Source organism: Girardinichthys multiradiatus, chromosome 14 (assembly GCF_021462225.1).
Source record: "Girardinichthys multiradiatus isolate DD_20200921_A chromosome 14, DD_fGirMul_XY1, whole genome shotgun sequence".
Lineage (NCBI taxonomy): Eukaryota > Metazoa > Chordata > Actinopteri > Cyprinodontiformes > Goodeidae > Girardinichthys > Girardinichthys multiradiatus.
The window spans coordinates 5,795,322-5,814,127 of NC_061807.1; the positions used below are offsets into that span (position 1 = coordinate 5,795,322).

Here is an 18,806-nt window from a genome sequence, read left to right on the forward strand (position 1 = left end):
TCCCTGTTTACCAGGGAACTTTCACCCTTCCAGATGCTCCTCCTGACTTTAATGCACATGAGGCTGAATCTTCCCATCCAGCATATGGCACACCAGTTCTGCATCAACCGATCAACTTTGTCCACCACGTTCACAAATACCATAGATGTCATGTTTACACACCTTGCTGCAGGGTAACATACCTCTGAGCATGGTGCTGCCATGTGAAGGTGAGAAGGTGGTTTTACTGGACAAAATTGTGACAGTGTGCTGTGATCTGACCAGTATGTGTCCCAGTATTGTTTTGAAAGTGTAAACCCCAACAGCTTTGTGAAACTTGTGTTAAGCAGAAAGCTGTGTACCTAGGTTGCCTTATGTGAATAAATGATGGACAACTTAAAGATTCTTTTGCATCTTTATTAAACTGTAAATGCATAACTTCATTAGGAGCAAGTGTTATTTAGAGCGTGGTCGCTTCTGGGGACCAAGGACCGGAGGGACTCCGAGGCGTCTGACCGCCAGCAAGGTTCGGTAGTTTGGACAAATGTTAACATTTTCAAAAGAGAAAATATTATGTTTTACATTCTGGTACTTTCAGTTATCCACCACATATTATAAAATGTTTTATATCAACTTTCAGCTGCTGCAAACAAATAACAGGTAGCAGAAAATCACAGAGTGACTGGTTGAGATCAGTCTGCGGTTAGTGGGGAAAACCCCCTCCAGCCGCCCACTGAGCCTGCAGCCACTGCGGCCTGCCTGCGGAGCACTGCTGCTCCGAAAATACCGGAGCATATTTCAAAGTAGGCTCACTCTTGGTAAAGTGACTGCATGGATGAAGTTTTGAGGTCGACATTCTCGCCTTAAAACAACTTTTAGTCAGAAAATAAGTGGTATAAAAACGATAAATTTCTGCACTCACTTTCTCCATTGACCACTGCTGGTGAGTGCATTATGGGAAACCTAGCTTACCCAAGTCCGCAGAAGGATGCATCAATGCATCCTCGATATGGGTGGAAGAAGAACTGTGCCAAAACTTGCTTTGGTCCGTCCAACAGCGCGGTCGACCAATCAGCAATGTCTCATGTCTTCCACTGGTACCTACCTTTTCCGGTATCTTAATGTTGTTGCGTTTTTTAATTTGTTGTTGTGTTTAGTAACTTGTTGATGTGGTTTGCACTTCAGGGCCACCGTACTTTAGTGTGAAGCTACAATATTCATAGTCATGAAAATACAGAAAACTCTGAATGAGAGGTTGTGTGAAACTTTTGGTCTATACTGTATATATATATATATATATATATATATATATACATATATTTAGTTATTAATTTTAGTAAAACAGAAATAAAAATGTTAATTAAACTGGAATGGGAGAAAGAAAAGAAAGGATGTTGGTTTTATAAAATTCAAAAGAAGACTTGAGAAATGAGAAGAACAGGAAGGGCAAGGAGGGAAGAAATAATTATTTCTCATCTATGATTTGGCCATACTGGGTTAAATACTGGGTTAAATACTGGGTTAAATACTGGGTTAAATACTGGGTTAAATACTGGGTTAAATACTGGGTTAAATACTGGGCTAAATACTGGGTTAAATACTGGGTTAAATACTGGGTTAAATACTGGGTTAAATACTGGGTTAAATACTGGGTTAAATACTGGGTTAAATACTGGGTTAAATACTGGGTTAAATACTGGGTTAAATACTGGGCTAAATACTGGGTTAAATACTGGGTTAAATACTGGGTTAAATACTGGGTTAAATACTGGGTTAAATACTGGGCTAAATACTGGGTTAAATACTGGGCTAAATACTGGGTTAAATACTGGGCTAAATACTGGGTTAAATACTGGGTTAAATACTGGGTTAAATACTGGGTTAAATACTGGGTTAAATACTGGGTTAAATACTGGGTTAAATACTGGGTTAAATACTGGGCTAAATACTGGGTTAAATACTGGGTTAAATACTGGGTTAAATACTGGGCTAAATACTGGGTTAAATACTGGGTTAAATACTGGGTTAAATACTGGGTTAAATACTGGGCTAAATACTGGGTTAAATACTGGGTTAAATACTGGGTTAAATACTGGGTTAAATACTGGGTTAAATACTGGGTTAAATACTGGGCTAAATACTGGGTTAAATACTGGGTTAAATACTGGGTTAAATACTGGGTTAAATACTGGGTTAAATACTGGGCTAAATACTGGGTTAAATACTGGGTTAAATACTGGGTTAAATACTGGGTTAAATACTGGGCTAAATACTGGGTTAAATACTGGGTTAAATACTGGGTTAAATACTGGGTTAAATACTGGGTTAAATACTGGGCTAAATACTGGGTTAAATACTGGGCTAAATACTGGGTTAAATACTGGGCTAAATACTGGGTTAAATACTGGGTTAAATACTGGGTTAAATACTGGGTTAAATACTGGGTTAAATACTGGGTTAAATACTGGGTTAAATACTGGGCTAAATACTGGGTTAAATACTGGGTTAAATACTGGGTTAAATACTGGGTTAAATACTGGGCTAAATACTGGGTTAAATACTGGGCTAAATACTGGGTTAAATACTGGGCTAAATACTGGGTTAAATACTGGGTTAAATACTGGGTTAAATACTGGGCTAAATACTGGGTTAAATACTGGGTTAAATACTGGGTTAAATACTGGGCTAAATACTGGGTTAAATACTGGGCTAAATACTGGGTTAAATACTGGGCTAAATACTGGGTTAAATACTGGGTTAAATACTGGGTTAAATACTGGGCTAAATACTGGGTTAAATACTGGGCTAAATACTGGGTTAAATACTGGGTTAAATACTGGGCTAAATACTGGGTTAAATACTGGGTTAAATACTGGGTTAAATACTGGGTTAAATACTGGGCTAAATACTGGGTTAAATACTGGGCTAAATACTGGGTTAAATACTGGGCTAAATACTGGGTTAAATACTGGGTTAAATACTGGGCTAAATACTGGGTTAAATACTGGGTTAAATACTGGGTTAAATACTGGGCTAAATACTGGGTTAAATACTGGGCTAAATACTGGGTTAAATACTGGGCTAAATACTGGGTTAAATACTGGGTTAAATACTGGGTTAAATACTGGGCTAAATACTGGGTTAAATACTGGGCTAAATACTGGGTTAAATACTGGGTTAAATACTGGGCTAAATACTGGGTTAAATACTGGGCTAAATACTGGGTTAAATACTGGGCTAAATACTGGGTTAAATACTGGGTTAAATACTGGGTTAAATACTGGGTTAAATACTGGGCTAAATACTGGGCTAAATACTGGGTTAAATACTGGGTTAAATACTGGGTTAAATACTGGGTTAAATACTGGGCTAAATACTGGGTTAAATACTGGGTTAAATACTGGGTTAAATACTGGGCTAAATACTGGGTTAAATACTGGGCTAAATACTGGGTTAAATACTGGGCTAAATACTGGGTTAAATACTGGGTTAAATACTGGGTTAAATACTGGGCTAAATACTGGGTTAAATACTGGGCTAAATACTGGGTTAAATACTGGGTTAAATACTGGGTTAAATACTGGGCTAAATACTGGGTTAAATACTGGGTTAAATACTGGGTTAAATACTGGGCTAAATACTGGGTTAAATACTGGGCTAAATACTGGGTTAAATACTGGGTTAAATACTGGGCTAAATACTGGGTTAAATACTGGGTTAAATACTGGGTTAAATACTGGGTTAAATACTGGGTTAAATACTGGGCTAAATACTGGGTTAAATACTGGGTTAAATACTGGGTTAAATACTGGGTTAAATACTGGGCTAAATACTGGGTTAAATACTGGGCTAAATACTGGGTTAAATACTGGGCTAAATACTGGGTTAAATACTGGGTTAAATACTGGGTTAAATACTGGGCTAAATACTGGGTTAAATACTGGGCTAAATACTGGGTTAAATACTGGGTTAAATACTGGGTTAAATACTGGGTTAAATACTGGGTTAAATACTGGGTTAAATATTACTCTTTTTATTTTTGGGAAACATTGTAACGGTAAATGTGAATACTGTGGAATAGATGAAACAATAGAGCTTGTTATGTTGCACTGTAAAAAAAAACCTGAGGAAGAGAGAAAACAATTAATTTAAAATTTAATTTCTGAGACATTCTGGTCCACCAGCAGGTGGCGGTAATGCACCAATTTTGTTGTTTGCCAACAAAGAAGAAGACGTCTCTTCTTCATTTGACTCAAAAGTGACCATTTAGGTCTCTTCCAAACTGCCGGAGTAAAAAGTGCAACAACTGCAGCCTTTTAAGCTCTCTACAGATTCGACTATCTATACATCTACCAGCTCAGTCTTATGGATCCAGGGGGATAATTTGACCTCCGACAGCCAAACCAGAACCTTTTAAATGGTAAATGGACTGAACTTATATAGCACCTTTCCAGTCATACTGACCACTCAGCTGCCATTAACTTTGTTCTCTCTGTGTTTCCTTTCTATAGAAGCTGCACCTGACCCTGAGGTTCTGTTCAGCTGTGGCTGAGGAGGCAGAAACCCTGATTAGTACCATCATCTCTATTTAAAGGAGCAGCACAGAGAGTAGAGGTGGGATGGAGAGGAACCTCTGGTGAAAACCTACATCATGACTGGTTGATTGTACTGGAGACCAGTGAGTCCCAACCGGGGGTACTCGTACCCCTAGTGGTACGTGAGCGCCATGCAGGGGGACATGGAAACATTTAATAATTTATTTCCAAGAGGAGGTAAAGATCATCAGTTAGTAGGAATATTTCTTGGATGTGTGATGATTTATTAGGACCAAAATACAACAAGCTTTTATCAACCAACAGGGAACAATAAAACCACTAGAGATGTGAAGACTAGAGCAGGGGTGTCATTGCTGTTCATAATGATGTCAAAATGAGTTTTTTTGAAGCAAAGAATAATTTTGAACCATTGTGTCATAAAGTGGTTCACTACCTGAAGCTTCATTCAGTTCTCTTGGGTGACATCTAGTGGCAGTAGTGATTATTGCACCAAATGAAGCCCTGTGAATGTGATGCACCTCTTGTGTAAATAATAACACTTATGTATATAATATATATGTGTGTTGTACATATGTGTTTTTAGTAACTCATTAAAGATTCTGAGTAATTAACTCATGAAAAAATAATAATTTAAAAACAATATGAACTGTAGGAGATTACAGATGAAAAATTAGGCTAATTCTGGCTTCTTTAACTTCAATTGTCATTTGTTTTATGAAAATCTACTGTCCCACTTTAAATAAATGACAAAAAAAAATAAATAAATGAAGTGAACATTTTTGATTTGTCATTCATATTTTCTTTGGGAGTGTGCATGGTGTAATAAAGAGGGTGCTTGTGTTACTTCAGGTGTTTTTATTCAAGAAAAGTAATTTCTGTACAGTAGAAAGGTTCAAACGGTTTCTTTTTTTGAGACAATTTCTCCAGCTTTCTAAAATCCTCGTTCACAGGGAACAGAAGAGGCTGGAGTGACCAGGAACTGTTTGACTGGGTGGTTTGGATACAGAGAAAGGCTGAGAGTCCTTCACTATGAAGTCCACAAGAACTTCATCAAGATCTTGTTTCCTGGATCCTAAATAAAATAAAGTAACTTCATTTTAACTAACAAATATTTAACTTTATCATTCTGTCTAATTCTGCATGTATATCTATGTTATGCTGACCTTGATTAGTGGCAGGAGGCTGAGTGTTTGGCTCTATAATATCTCAGTATTGATGATGTATTATTATTATTATACATCAGCAGCTGCATCTGTAAAACCAAGGTAACAAACCGTTACTGCACCTCTTACATGATACTATGACTATAATACTACTGCATAGTATAGGCTATAGGCTTTCTAATAAACACTTTGAATCTACATTACCTTATTAGGTGGCACCAAATCGAAATATTCCAAACTTGGGAACATTTCCTAGATGGTTGCTCCATGACAGAATAATCCAGCAGAACTCTGAATATCCAAAAACGAGAGCTGTTTGTAACGTATAATACGTGTAGAACGGGGATGTGAACCAGAACTTGATCCATCTTAAAGACACTGAATCACACCAGATGTTTGAAACTCCACCATTCAACTCGAAGCAGTCAGCTGACTCAGTCTGAATGAAGCAGTGAAGTGGTTCACACGTCATCTGTGACATCACATGAAGCAAGCTCCGCCCACTGCTTCACCATAACTACCCTGTTGAGTTTGAAGCTTTGGTGTTAGAGGTAACATCACTACCTGTTCACCTGGACGACGCTTCGCTACCTGGAGGGAGAGAACAGTACCAACTGTTTCCTCTCTGCTGATCCATCAAACTCATCGAGGACAAGCAGCTCAGGATTCTCATTAAATCTCAGTTAAATGATCTAAATAAAGTAAAACTGATATAATCAGCATGAATATTATTTCTGTTGCTGAGTTTTTAGGTTTAAATGTCTGTTTATTGGGATCTTATTCAAAAGATTTCATATTTATTCACAGTTATTTTAATGTTTAATTTGAGCTGAAAAGAATAAAATGCCTAAAAACTTATGTTCAAGTTAGAGAGATTAAATAAAATGATTTTCATGTAATAATGATGACGGCAGCGTTTCTCCTCCATTATCCAAGGAGGCGCCCTGCTCCACCAACCAGGTAGTTTATTAGTTTATTAGTAGTTTTATTAGTTTTATTAGTTGGAAGGATTTCTGTCCCTGCAGCGTCGCTACTTTCTGGGGCCAAACTTGACATCTTCACTCAGACTCTGCGTTACCAACACTGAAGCACTGAGTTACCTGAGCTCAGGTGAACACAAGCTGCTGACAGGAAAACATGTTGCTAAAACATAGAGAATATCTGCGGTTTTTAAAAGCACCAAATTTAGCTCTGATGGTAGAACTTCCTCTCCTGCAGCAGCAGCAGGACTAACTCTCCTCCTCCTCCTAGTTCACATGATGAAGGTAGAAATACACACCATAGACCAGGTGTTTCATGTCCTGACCCTGACATGCAGCTAAAGTCCAGTCACCAGCCAAGGCGACTGTGGCTCAGTGAGAAGAGTGGTCTGTCTTGCAATCTGAGGGTTGTGGGTTTGATTCCAGTGCTGGAAAACCTGTGCCTGGGCAAGGCACTTAACCTCAAATTGGCTACCGATCTGCGCATGTGTGAATGTGGTTCTAGTGTAAAGTGCTTTGCAGATCATCGGTTTAAAGAAGCTCTGAACTGATTCAATATTAACCATATTTCCTGTCTACCAGCAGGGGGCGGTACTGCAGCTTCTAGTCGATCTGACAGCCGCCATTACGAACCAGAAGAAGAAGAAGCTTTTAGCGCCACTTTCAGGGTTCAGCACCAGAGTTCTGTAGAAACTCGGGCCATTTGACCCAGCTCGGCTCGAACGGAGAGTGAGCAGGACCGGAGTTCTACACAGATCCGGATCCACCGGCCCGGTTCGTTGCGTCTAGAGGCGGCGGATGGGCTCCCTGCAGGTGTTCCTGGACCGGTTCGGACCCAGTAATGAGGCGGTCAGTACCACATGGTCGAGTGTTCAAGTTGTTAGCACAGCATTAATCCGACATAAAATCCGGTTAAATGAAGTTTGCTGTGATACCAGAACCTGTTATCACGACCGGAAGAGAAACAACAGTTCTGATTGGATGTTTACATAACACGTGATGGTCGTAGTGTTGCCATGGAGATGATAACATTACAGCTGTTTGCTGAGCTTTGACTAGGCTGTGACCCTGAAATTATAAACCATAAAATTACCTTTTATATATATATTTAACATGGGTTAAAAAGGGCAGTGATGAGCCAGAACCGGTTTGGATCAAATTATCTTATTTTTATAATAGCAGTAATTGGAGATACGAGTTGTGCTGCTGAGGACCGGTTCTGTATTGGACCATCTGGACCTTCGGGCTCTGCAGACTGACAGCAGGATGTTTGGTTCTGTGCTGTCAGTAGCCTGATCCAAAGTTCTGTCTGTTCTATCAGACAGAACTTTAACCATGCTGGGGGCATAGAGACTTTAATACTGTGACCCAAAGGACATAGAACCAGTTTGAACTGTTTGCTCCTTGGTTCTAAAGATAAACCAACATAGTTTGGGTTTAAAATAAAGTTCTGCTCCTCTTCAGTTAGTTTGGACCCAAACCTGGACTCAGTTCTCCATCTGGGTCACAGACAGGAATAAAACAGATGATGATAATCTGTGTGGGTTTATGAGGTCAGCTGAGATTCTGTCAGCAATGACAGATAAAACCCAGGTTCTGGTCGGTTAAAGCAGCAGCAGAGCCATCCGACTGCTCCACAGAACCAGTCTGAACCGAGCCCTGGCTCCACCTCACCACAGAAGACTGAGATTTTCTTCCTCCATCTGATCATCACTCAGAACACAGCTGACTGACGCCACCTCATCATGATAATGGATCAGAACCGGCTGATCCAGTCTCTGTTATAGTAGAGCTGTTTATATGACTGATCTGTTTCTGCAGGAGTCCATGTGGCTGAAGAACATCTTCACCTTCATCTACCAACACCTGAGTCCTGCTGCCTGTGGCTCCGCCCACTCTGCTGCTGACCAATCACCAGCAGGTGAGCTGTTCTGTGGTGGTTCTACATAAAGTTCTATAGTGATAGCCCAGTTTCCTGAGTCCAGCTCCAAATCCACACCTCTGCAGACTTTAGCAGGTCTGGTTCTGGTTCTAGGTCAGGTTCTCTGGATGTCTCCATCATCTACGATATGGGTTACCATGGTAACAGTGTTTATGGCGCTGCAGGTGCATCATGTGACCACAGCGTGTATGAGCTGAGTGTGTGTGTTGTGGAGAAGATCCTGGAGAAGAGCTGCCTCTCTACCAGCTTACCTGTCAGCTACAGGTAAGTCCTCGGTTCCTCCACCTTCTGGGAACTTCCAGAACCAGGTTCTGCTCACTGTAGCATTCAGCTGAAGGTTGTAGTTAGAACATTTTAAAGTTCTTCTCTCATCATGGTTCCTCAGAACCTCAGTTCATCTTCCAACATGTAGGGTTGAGTTGTTATGGTCCTAACTGAGGTCCTGCAGATACGTGCACGCTCTAACATGTTCACGTGCACGCTCTAACATGTTCACGTGCACGCTCTAACATGTTCACGTGCACGCTCTAACATGTTCACGTGCACGCTCACACGTCTCTAGCTGCAGCGCCTCCTGTGATATAACTGACCCACTCTGCTGCTCCTCTGGTGGAGGTTCTGGAAAACTCCCATCATCCCTGTTCTCCATGTGGTCCCAGTCTGTAGATGTTCTTGTACTGTTTGGACCAGAACCATGGTGCTGACCATCAATCACTGCTGTAAATATAACACTAAACAGAAATCTGGGACAGAAAGTCTGGACCTATAGGAAGTCAATAAGTCCCACCCACCTACTGACATCACAGGTCACCTGACCCTAACAGGTGTCCTCTCTGTCTCCAGACCTCTGTCTGTCTCTGAGGTGCTCTCCCAGCAGCACCTGGCCTGCGTCAGCAACCTGTCCTGGAGCACCAATCAGCACCGAGCCTGGGCCAGGGAGGCGGAGCTCGGCCTGCCGGGTCATAGGGCGCTGCCCAGAGTCAACCTGCTGCTGATTGGCTGGCTTAGAGAGGGGCGGGGTGGAGAGTGGAGGTTGATGGACAGCAGCGGCAGCGTCAGGTGTGAGGTGAGCAGGAGGGGGCGGGGCTTAACTTGTTAGTCTTCATTCTGTCCTCTATTCACCTGTCCTCTGTGTGTCCTCCCTTCGTTCTTGTCTCTCCTCACCTGTCGGGTCCTCCAGGTCAAAGAGGAAAAGGACTCCAGATCCAATCCTTCATCCAGACTTTTCAAATCATTGTTTTCTGTTTTAATTGAGGTTTTAGACAACGTTTCAGCTTCATTGGAGCTGAGTTCTACGTTTAAACTGTTCCAGGTTTGTTCTCATGATGGAACCTTTCAGATGTTTGAATCCAGGTCCTACAGGTTTATATTTCTATATTTAGAGGATTTTCAAGGTTGGAAACAGTAAAATATTGATGTTTACATTCTGTCAGTTTTCAGGTAGACTTAATAATATCTTCAGGACATTTTTCAGGAGCTGACCAATCAGAGAGCAGCTATTGATGATTGAATAAAGTGACCATCAGGAGATGTTTAGCTCCAACAGGACAAATGGTCTAAAGCACTAGTAAAACTGAACACTTCTTCATCTCCAACACCAGAGGGCTACTGCTGACTCAGCTCCATGTATCTGTGGTGGCTGTATCATGATGTGGGCTGTGTCCTGCTGATGGTTCTGATTTCAGATGATTGTCAAGTTCAGGGCTGGAAGCTGAAGGTTCATTAGACATATTCTAGTTAAAGTTGACTTTATTCAACAGAAACGTCCACTAAAACTATCTGATCATCGCCCCCTGCTGGTCCCTGGATGTAATGGCTCCATATATGGTCACTGCAGTGAAAGTAATTTAGTTTGGGCTTCATTTAACAATAATGATGTTTGTGAACAGATTAGATTCCAGTTATTTAGGGAACAAGGACTGAACCACAAGAGACTGGTAAAAGCAAAGATTTGATCCAATCCAACTTAATTTGTAGAACTTTAAAACAAACCAGTGGACCAAGGTGCTGTAGAAAGTAAAACACAAGACAGAAATGCAATTAAAACATTAAAAACATAGTAAGACACATAAAATCAGATAAAACTATAAGATCTATACAATTAAAAACAAAAATCAAGGAAAATAAAATGTTATAAAATAAATCAACTCTTTATGACTCATTAAAAACCAAGAAGAACAGGAGGGTTTGAAGAAGAGTTTAAAAAGCAGATCATGAAGAGGCCTGTTTGTTATGAGGAGCAGTTTAATGCTACAATAGAAGTAGGACCCTCTCAGTTTAAGCCCAGCAGCACGTCTGAGAGGGCAGGTAGAAAGGGAGGGTGGCGCTAGGCCATTTAAATATTTATAAGCATAAAGATTTTTAAAATGGACGCTAAAAAGTACCGGTAGCCAATAGAGTGAAGATAGAACGAGAAATGTGCTCCTGTTCATGTGTACCAGTTAAAAGTCATGCAGCATTTTGGACCCTCTGCAGTCGATCAGTGGAGGTCCCACTAACCTCTTTATAAAGTACATTTCAGTAATGCAGCCGGGTTTCTGACAAAGGCATGGAGTACCGTCTCAAGGTGTCTCCTTGGAAGATGGGTTTTATTCTGGCCAGCTGTCTCAAATGATAAAAACTGATCTGGCTGTCTAATTGGAGCTTAGGATCCAGTTTAACCCCCACAGACTGCTTGCTGTACTGGGCCACAGAACCTAAATCTACCAGAGAGGGCCCAGTAATGCCTCCAACAACCATCACTTCATTCTTGTTTTCCTTAAAATTCAACAAAGTTGTTGCATCCGGGCCTTTATATCCTAAACACACATAAGAAGCTGCTTGATAGAGTATGCATTGGACATAAATCTGACTGTCATCTGCGTAGCATTGGAACGAACAACCATGTTTTCTCAGTATGGAACCAAATGGGAGCAGATAGAGGAAGAACAGAGGAGGTCCTAAAACTGAGCCTTGTGGGACCCCACAATGAAGAGGAGCAGAGGAGGATACTGTCCCTCCAAGGCTGACACAGAATTATTGGTTTGTTTAATTGGACTTGAACCACTCCAGAGCAATGAACCCTGATCTCCACCCACTGCTCTAAACGAGATCGGAGTTTACCATGATCCACCCATGAAGCCAAATGCAGCCATTGAATCTAAAAGCAACATGATGACTCAGCCACCAGTCAGCAGCTAAAACTGTATCACTAAAAACTTTTAAAAGGGCCGATTCAGTGCTGTTGGGAGTTTTAAAACTGAATAGAAAAACCTCAAGAATGTTCAACAAAGAAGGTTAACTGACTGCACTAGAAGGTGACAGAGGAGTGGACTTTCAGTCTTGTCCCACTCCCACAGAAACTAATTGTGTCCTGTCCGAATCCCTGGCCAGAGTACAATAATAACTCTTGTCCCACTCCTGGCAAAATGACTCCCGCTCCAATTTTTGTTGGCTTCATTTAGTCTTTCGGCAAAACATTGAACTTAAATTTCCATGAAGGACCAGTTAAGTCCCTGTTTTTAGCTGCAGAAAAGGCCAGTTAATGTAAAAATGTTAATAATGAGTAAATAATAAAACTAACAAACGAGGAAACAGACCGTGACTTTCTACAGTTGAATAAATCTATTCAACTTAATTTTTCTCATGGACCCAGGTAGCACAATTCTGCATGTGATCTGTGATTTCCCCGGCAAAATCTTTAAAATTCACTGAGTTCAAAGGTCAAGTTTGAGATAGCATATAAGCCACGCCCACTTCTTAATCATATTAAAAGTATGTCCTCAGGCCGAGGATCTTGAGCATATGGACCAAGTTGCGTGTCAATCCCTTATGCAGTTATACATTTCTAGTGCCTATAGCGCCCCCTGTTATTGAATATATAGGTACAACAGTTCATCCCCTAACAGGATCTCTGATTTTGTTAGGAAATCATGAAATATGGTAGAGATACAGTCAGTTAACTTTTGTGCTAGCTTGCGATTAAAGTTTGTCTGCATGTAGCTTTAACAACATTTGAACATTTGAGAAATATTTTACACCATTTTGTCCCGCTAACTCTGTAGATGGTTTATACAGTTTCACCATAATTGAGCTTAAATGTAGGACGAGTTATTGAAAATAGATTTTACTTTTGTCTCGACGGAGCAAAACATCTAGTTAGGCGGATGTGGGCGTGGCCAATTACAAAGTGATGCAGAATCAAAACAAGGTGATCTGAAGCTTTGGAGTTTGAGACTTACGGGTTGGAAGTTATAAGCCAAACGCATTCTCATACGTAATAGCGCCCCCTAGTTGTTAGGGGGTCTGAATAATAGTATCTGAGTAGCGGTTGTGATTCCCTACTAGGTTGTCAGTTTTTTCCCAGCATTTTCTAGTTCTTGCGCCCAACGACTTTTAGGGGTACCTTTCACCTTTGAACCGATACTTTACCGATACTCTGTACCTGGGAATCGATACCGGTACTGAACGGTACCAATTTTCAGTACTTTTGTGTGTGTTTTTGTGGTAATAAATGTCAAATTAAACTAACGTTCCAAAATACGAGGAACCGAGCTGATAACTAATGCAAGTTAAACTGTCTTACTAATGTCACTAGGATTACTTACCTGAGGCAGACAAAGATGCTGATGCGGCTTCCTCACTTGCATCGTTGCTGTTGCCTGCAGACGAGTCGCTTGTGCATGCAGGCTTGCTAACAGTACTCAATGCAGGACCTGTAGCCGAAGATTTGAGGCTCTTGAAAATTGTGCATTCTTCAGCTACGATAAAGATCTTGTGCTTAACCAGGTGCTTCCTCAGGTTAGCAGTATTCCCTGTGCTGGATTTGTACTTCGTGTCGCAAATTCTGCTTTTAGATTTGTTCTAGAATTGCGGCGCTCAAGCTGGCAGCAGGTTGGAGTAGCTCTGTTACTTTTGATTCTGATTTATTCTTTTTTGGGAACTATTCCTCTTGTGGTGGATACAGCCGATTTTTTTTGGACGACTGTCCACTCCAGTGTCGGATGCTGTGCAGCTTGGAGGATTTTTCTTGATACTTTCTATTTTTGGACATTTGTTATGATGCATTGCCATGGCAACGGGGTTGTTTCTTACAACCGGGAGCAGCTGATTAATATCTCAAAAGCTCAAATAATACTTCAACTACAACCCCAAATCCCTGATGAGTTGAAAAGGAGATGCCGTGGATGCAGAGCAGGAGCTAAGAGAAGAGAAAGGAGGAAGTTCAAACCATCTCTACCGTCGATTTTGATGGGCAATGTGAGATCGTTGGGAAACAAGTTGGATGAACTCCAAGCCCTACCAAGGACCCAGCCAGAGTACCGGACATGCAGTATCATGTGTTTTACTGAGACATGGCTGCAGGATCATATCCCTGACTCCAGTGTCTCTCTGCCGGGCTTTTTAATCATACGAGCAGACAGATTTAAAGAGGAGCGGCAAATGTAAAGGAGGTGGACTGGCAGTACTTGTGAACAACAGATGGTGTAATCCAGGACATGTTACTGTGAAGTGTCATCTCTGCAGTCCAGATATTGAACTGTTGGCAGTAAGTTTTCATCCATATTATTTACCCAGAAAGTTCACCAGTGTTATTTTGGCAACAGTTTACGTTCCACCTTCCACTGTTGCTGACACTGTATGTGATGCCATCAGCTCAGTTGTTGCTAAGCTACAGACACAAACCCCAATGCTTTTGTGGCAATTTCTGGTGATTTTAACCATGCTTCACTCTCTGCTACACTTCCAACATTTCAACAGTTTGTCAGCTGCTGTACCAGAGAAAACAAAATGTTGGATTTGTTTTATGCAAATGTCAAGGACTCATACATCTCTATAGCAAGACCTCCTCTAGGCAAATCAGATCACAATGTTGTTTTTCTCTGCTCGAAATATAAGCCCCTTGTTCAGAGGCAACCTGTAATAAAGAGGACTGTGAGAAAATGGTCACAGGAAGCTGAAGAAGCTCTGCAAGGTTGCTTTGAGGCTACAGACTGGGACGCACTGTGCCAGACACATGGAGAGGACATCAATGCCATGACTGAGTGTGTAACCGACTATATAAACTTCTGTGTGGATAACATCATCCCCACCAGAACCGTGAGATTCTTCCCCAATAACAAACCTTGGATCACCAGTGACCTGAAGGACCTGCTTAACAAGAAAAAAAGAGCCTTCAGAGAAGGAGACAGAGAATTATTGAGGAGTTTACAGAAGCAACTTAAAGTCAAGATAAGAGACAGCAAGGAGGTGTACAAGAAGAAGCTGGAGAGCAAGCTCCAGCAAAACAATATCAGAGATGTGTGGACAGGGATGAAGAAGATCACAGGCTTCAAGCAGAAGGAAGATCAGACTGATGAAGGTCTGGACAGAACCAATGAACTGAACATATTCTTCAATAGGTTCAGTTCAGAAACAAGCTCAGCATCCTCCTCTCCTGCTCACAGCCAAACAGACATTCCACCTTCCTTGGACCCACAGGACCCACAGCTGTCCAGTAACACCTCACATTTTTTATCTTCCACCTCAGCCCTAGACCCTTCTACATGTTTGCCTTCAACCATATCAGAAGATGCTGATGCTTCCTTTGCTTCCCCCTTCCACCTGTTTGTCTCAAGAAGTCAGGTGAAGAGACAACTGGAGAGACTGAATCGGAATAAGGCTGCAGGTCCAGATCATGTCAGCCCTAGAGTCCTGAAGGCCTGTGCAGAGCAGCTCTGTGGGATTCTGCAGCACCTCTTCATCCTTAGCCTGGCCCAGAAGAAGGTTCTGGTGTTGTGGAAGACCTCCTGTCTTGTTCCGGTACCAAAGAAAACTCACCCATCAGTCCTCAATGACTATAGACTTGTTGACCTGACATCTCACATCATGAAGGTCCTAGAGAGACTCCTGTTGGCCCAACTGAGTAAGCAAACAATAAACCATCACGATCTCCTTCAGTTTGCTTATTGCTGTGGAGTTGGAGATGAAGATGCCATCAAACACCTGCGTCAACAAACCCACTGTCATCTGGACAAAGCCAGCAGCACTGTGAGGATCATGTTCTTTGATTTCTCCAGAACATTTAATACAATCCAACCTGATTTGCTTTGTCAGAAACTCCAGAAGACTCAGGTGGAGGCCTCAACAATCTCCTGGATCAAAGACTACCTGACAAACAGACCACAGTTTGTGAGACTGAAGGGTTGTGAGTCTAACCAGGTAGTCAGCAGCACAGGAGCACCACAGGGGACTGTATTCTCACCATTCCTTTTCACTCTGTACACCTCAGACTTCCAGGACAAGACAGACTCCTATCATCTGCAGAAATACTCAGATGATTCTGCAGTTGTTGGTGGATCAGAGATGGACAAGAAGCTGAGTACAGGATGGTGGTGGACCGCTTTGTGTCATGGTGTGGAAACAATCATCTCATTTTGAACGTTGACTAAAACAAAGGAGACGATTGTAGATTTTAAGAGAAACAGGAATAAGAAGTGGAGGTGGTGGAGGAGTATAAATACCTCGGTGTTCACCTGGACAACAGACTAGAGTGGAGATGCAACTGTGAAGCCATCTACAAGATGGGACAGAGCAGACTGTACTTCTTGAGGAAGCTTAGGTCCTTTGGTGTTTGCAGCAAGAAGCTGCATATCTTCTATAAGTCTGTTGTGGAAAGTGTGATCTCTTCTGCCATCATCTCCTGGGAAAGCAGCATCAGAGCCAGGGACTTAAAAAGCTCAACAAGCTGATAAAGAAGGTTGGTTCTGTTCTGGGGACTCCTCTGGAACCTGCTGTAAGACGGAGCGCTACAGGAGATCCTTCCTGCCCACAGCCATCAGCATCTACAACGACTCTTTGGAGAAACCTTCATAATATGAGCTATAACAACATTTAATTTCCCTTTGGGATTAATAAAGTATTTTTGAATTTAATTGAAATATTGCAGCGAGCGTAATTTGCATCACACTTTAAAAATGGAGCCAAACGTTCGAGTACTTTCTCTCAGCCATGCTTGCTTTTTGACGGAAGCAGCGGCTGCTGACTTCATTAAGCTCTTGTGCGTACAATGCTGTGTTCATGTCCACCATGGAAAATCACCCACTCTTCCACTTCCTCGGTGTCACTATGATGCATTTAGGTTCCGAAACATGGAACCGTTTGATGTTACGTGAGTTGGTACTCGGTAGTACTGAAGAATTCGGTCGGTTCCTATAAAAGTACCAAATTCGGTACCCATCCCTAGTTAACACTATTACATTCAACTCTCTTGAAGTTCGGTAACATTTGCGACTTTCCTGTCAGCTCTATGGGTTTAATAAATAAGTCCTTACTTCTGACTCTACGTTGCAAACCCAGTTTTACCAGGTCCAGTTCTCCACTGGTGTTTGCTCCCTCCATTGCTGTTTTTTGAACGTGGGTGGAAACCATTAATCGGAACCACTGTTGGCTTTTGGGTGGTGTAGTTGGTTTTCCTTGTATTATATAGGCTTCTTGGGGAAAAAACTACAAAATGGCGTCGTAGATTTTTTAAACTAAACAAAAGGATTTGAAACTGAAAAGAAACGTTTAAAACTACTTTTCAGATTCAAGTTTGTTTTTCAGTTTCAAACTGCTGCTCCTTGGCGTGGGGGCGGGACTTAGATGACAGGAGGTGTGGGAGGATGATTGACAGCTTAGGCACCTAAAGGAAATATTCCCAGGTCTTGCGTTCAGGAACCGTGGGAATTAGGAATGTCTTTAAAACATCAATATTCTATGTTTATGTGGTTGGTTTTGAAAAATAATTTGCTTCACTGATCCCAACTGTTTATGTAAGAACACGACTCAAATATCCTTTGAGAAATTATGATCTTGACAAACATGCGCAGCATTTTCAGTCCACGTTGGACATTTCTCATGCTCTCAAAGTGAAGTGGAAGATCCATCAGACTGCAGCAGCGGCGGCCGGCAGGAATAGGACAGTATCCTCGTCGTCTGCGTGATCACGACAACTCTGTCTTTCAAATCAATGATACAAAATGTGTGGATTTTCTGAATAGAAAAGATTTAACTTTTAGATGCGGCAGACTTGCTGCTTTCAATATGGCGAACTAGCTGAAGTCTTGCAGTTTCGAACCAGCATATAATTCATGTCAGGCGGTTTCTCTCAACTACTTTTAAGGAGTAAATATGTTTGTTCTCCCACTCTATGTTTCCTGTGCGATATTATGACAACCAGCATTTATATTATTCCTTGGTCATTGGAGCCCACAGAGGACGAGGAAGCCATACTGTCCTCCTCCCGCCGGCTGCTGCTGCAGCAGTCTGTCAGATCTTCTGCTTCACTTTGAGAGCATGAGAAATGTCCAACGCGGACTGAAAATGCTGCACAAATTGTTCAAGATCATAATTTCTCAGAGGATATTTGTGTCGTGTTCTTACATAAACAGCTGGGATCAGTGAAGCAAATAATTTTTCAACACCAACCACATAGACATAGAATATTGATGTTTTAAAGACATTTCTAGTTCCCACGGTTCCTGAACGCAACACCTGGGAATATTTCCTTTAGGCACCTAAACTGTCAATCATTCCACACCTCATGTCATCTAAGTCCCGCCCCTGCAGTTTGAATCTGAAAAATAAACTTCAATCTGAAAAGTAGTTTTAAACATTTCAAATCTTATTTTTCAGTTTTAAAAATATTTTTTTGTTTCAAATCTTTTTTCTTTTTCAGTTTCAAAAAAAATGTTTTCGGACAAACTTTATGGCCCTAATTTAGGTCCATATAAAACCTCTGATCTGTTCTGAGTTTCCTTCAATAATCTTGTATAGCACTAATAGCCTGAAATAAGGTTCCTCTGATCCTCACCTGTTGGACCTGTCTGTGTCTCACCTGTCCCCAGCTGATCTGTCCGTCTCACCTGTGGATGAACCATCTCGTCTTCCTGCATCACTGGAACTACATCCCCCATGATGCCTCTAGGCACGACCAGAACAGAGCATACTTGGAGCTGATTGGTTCTCCTGTTCTGCTGTGTCCCAGAGCTGAGCAGGGATTGGCTGCAGGTGTAGGAAGGGCGGAGCTTGATGGAGCGGTGAGCGTCAGAGAGGCTGCAAGTCTGCTGAGGAACAGGTAGGTCACATGACCTCTGATTGGAGACAGGTCCAGCTGCAGATCATGAGGAGAACCAGCACCAGAACCTCCACTTTAATACTTGTGCAGTGATGACTCAGGGTATGTGAG

General features: G+C 41.7%; 1 protein-coding gene across 8 annotated transcripts in view; it reads left to right on the forward strand.

The window, feature by feature from the left end:
- The first annotated feature begins 7,182 nt into the window (after positions 1 to 7,182).
- The window catches only part of ctc1 (CTS telomere maintenance complex component 1), a 57,122-nt gene continuing 45,498 nt past the window's right edge, over positions 7,183 to 18,806 (forward strand). For 2 of the 8 annotated variants that reach the window (XM_047385332.1, XM_047385334.1), the window contains exons 1-5: positions 7,191 to 7,527; positions 8,500 to 8,599; positions 8,785 to 8,884; positions 9,464 to 9,686; positions 18,466 to 18,695. In XM_047385332.1, the coding sequence (XP_047241288.1) occupies positions 7,477 to 7,527; positions 8,500 to 8,599; positions 8,785 to 8,884; positions 9,464 to 9,686; positions 18,466 to 18,695 (704 nt within the window). In that variant the 5' untranslated portion in view covers positions 7,191 to 7,476. Of the gene's footprint in view, positions 7,528 to 8,499; positions 8,600 to 8,784; positions 8,885 to 9,463; positions 9,687 to 18,465; positions 18,696 to 18,806 lie in introns of all 8 variants that reach the window. The other 6 variants (XM_047385338.1, XR_007041286.1, XM_047385339.1 and 3 more) reach the window with 6 other exon arrangements.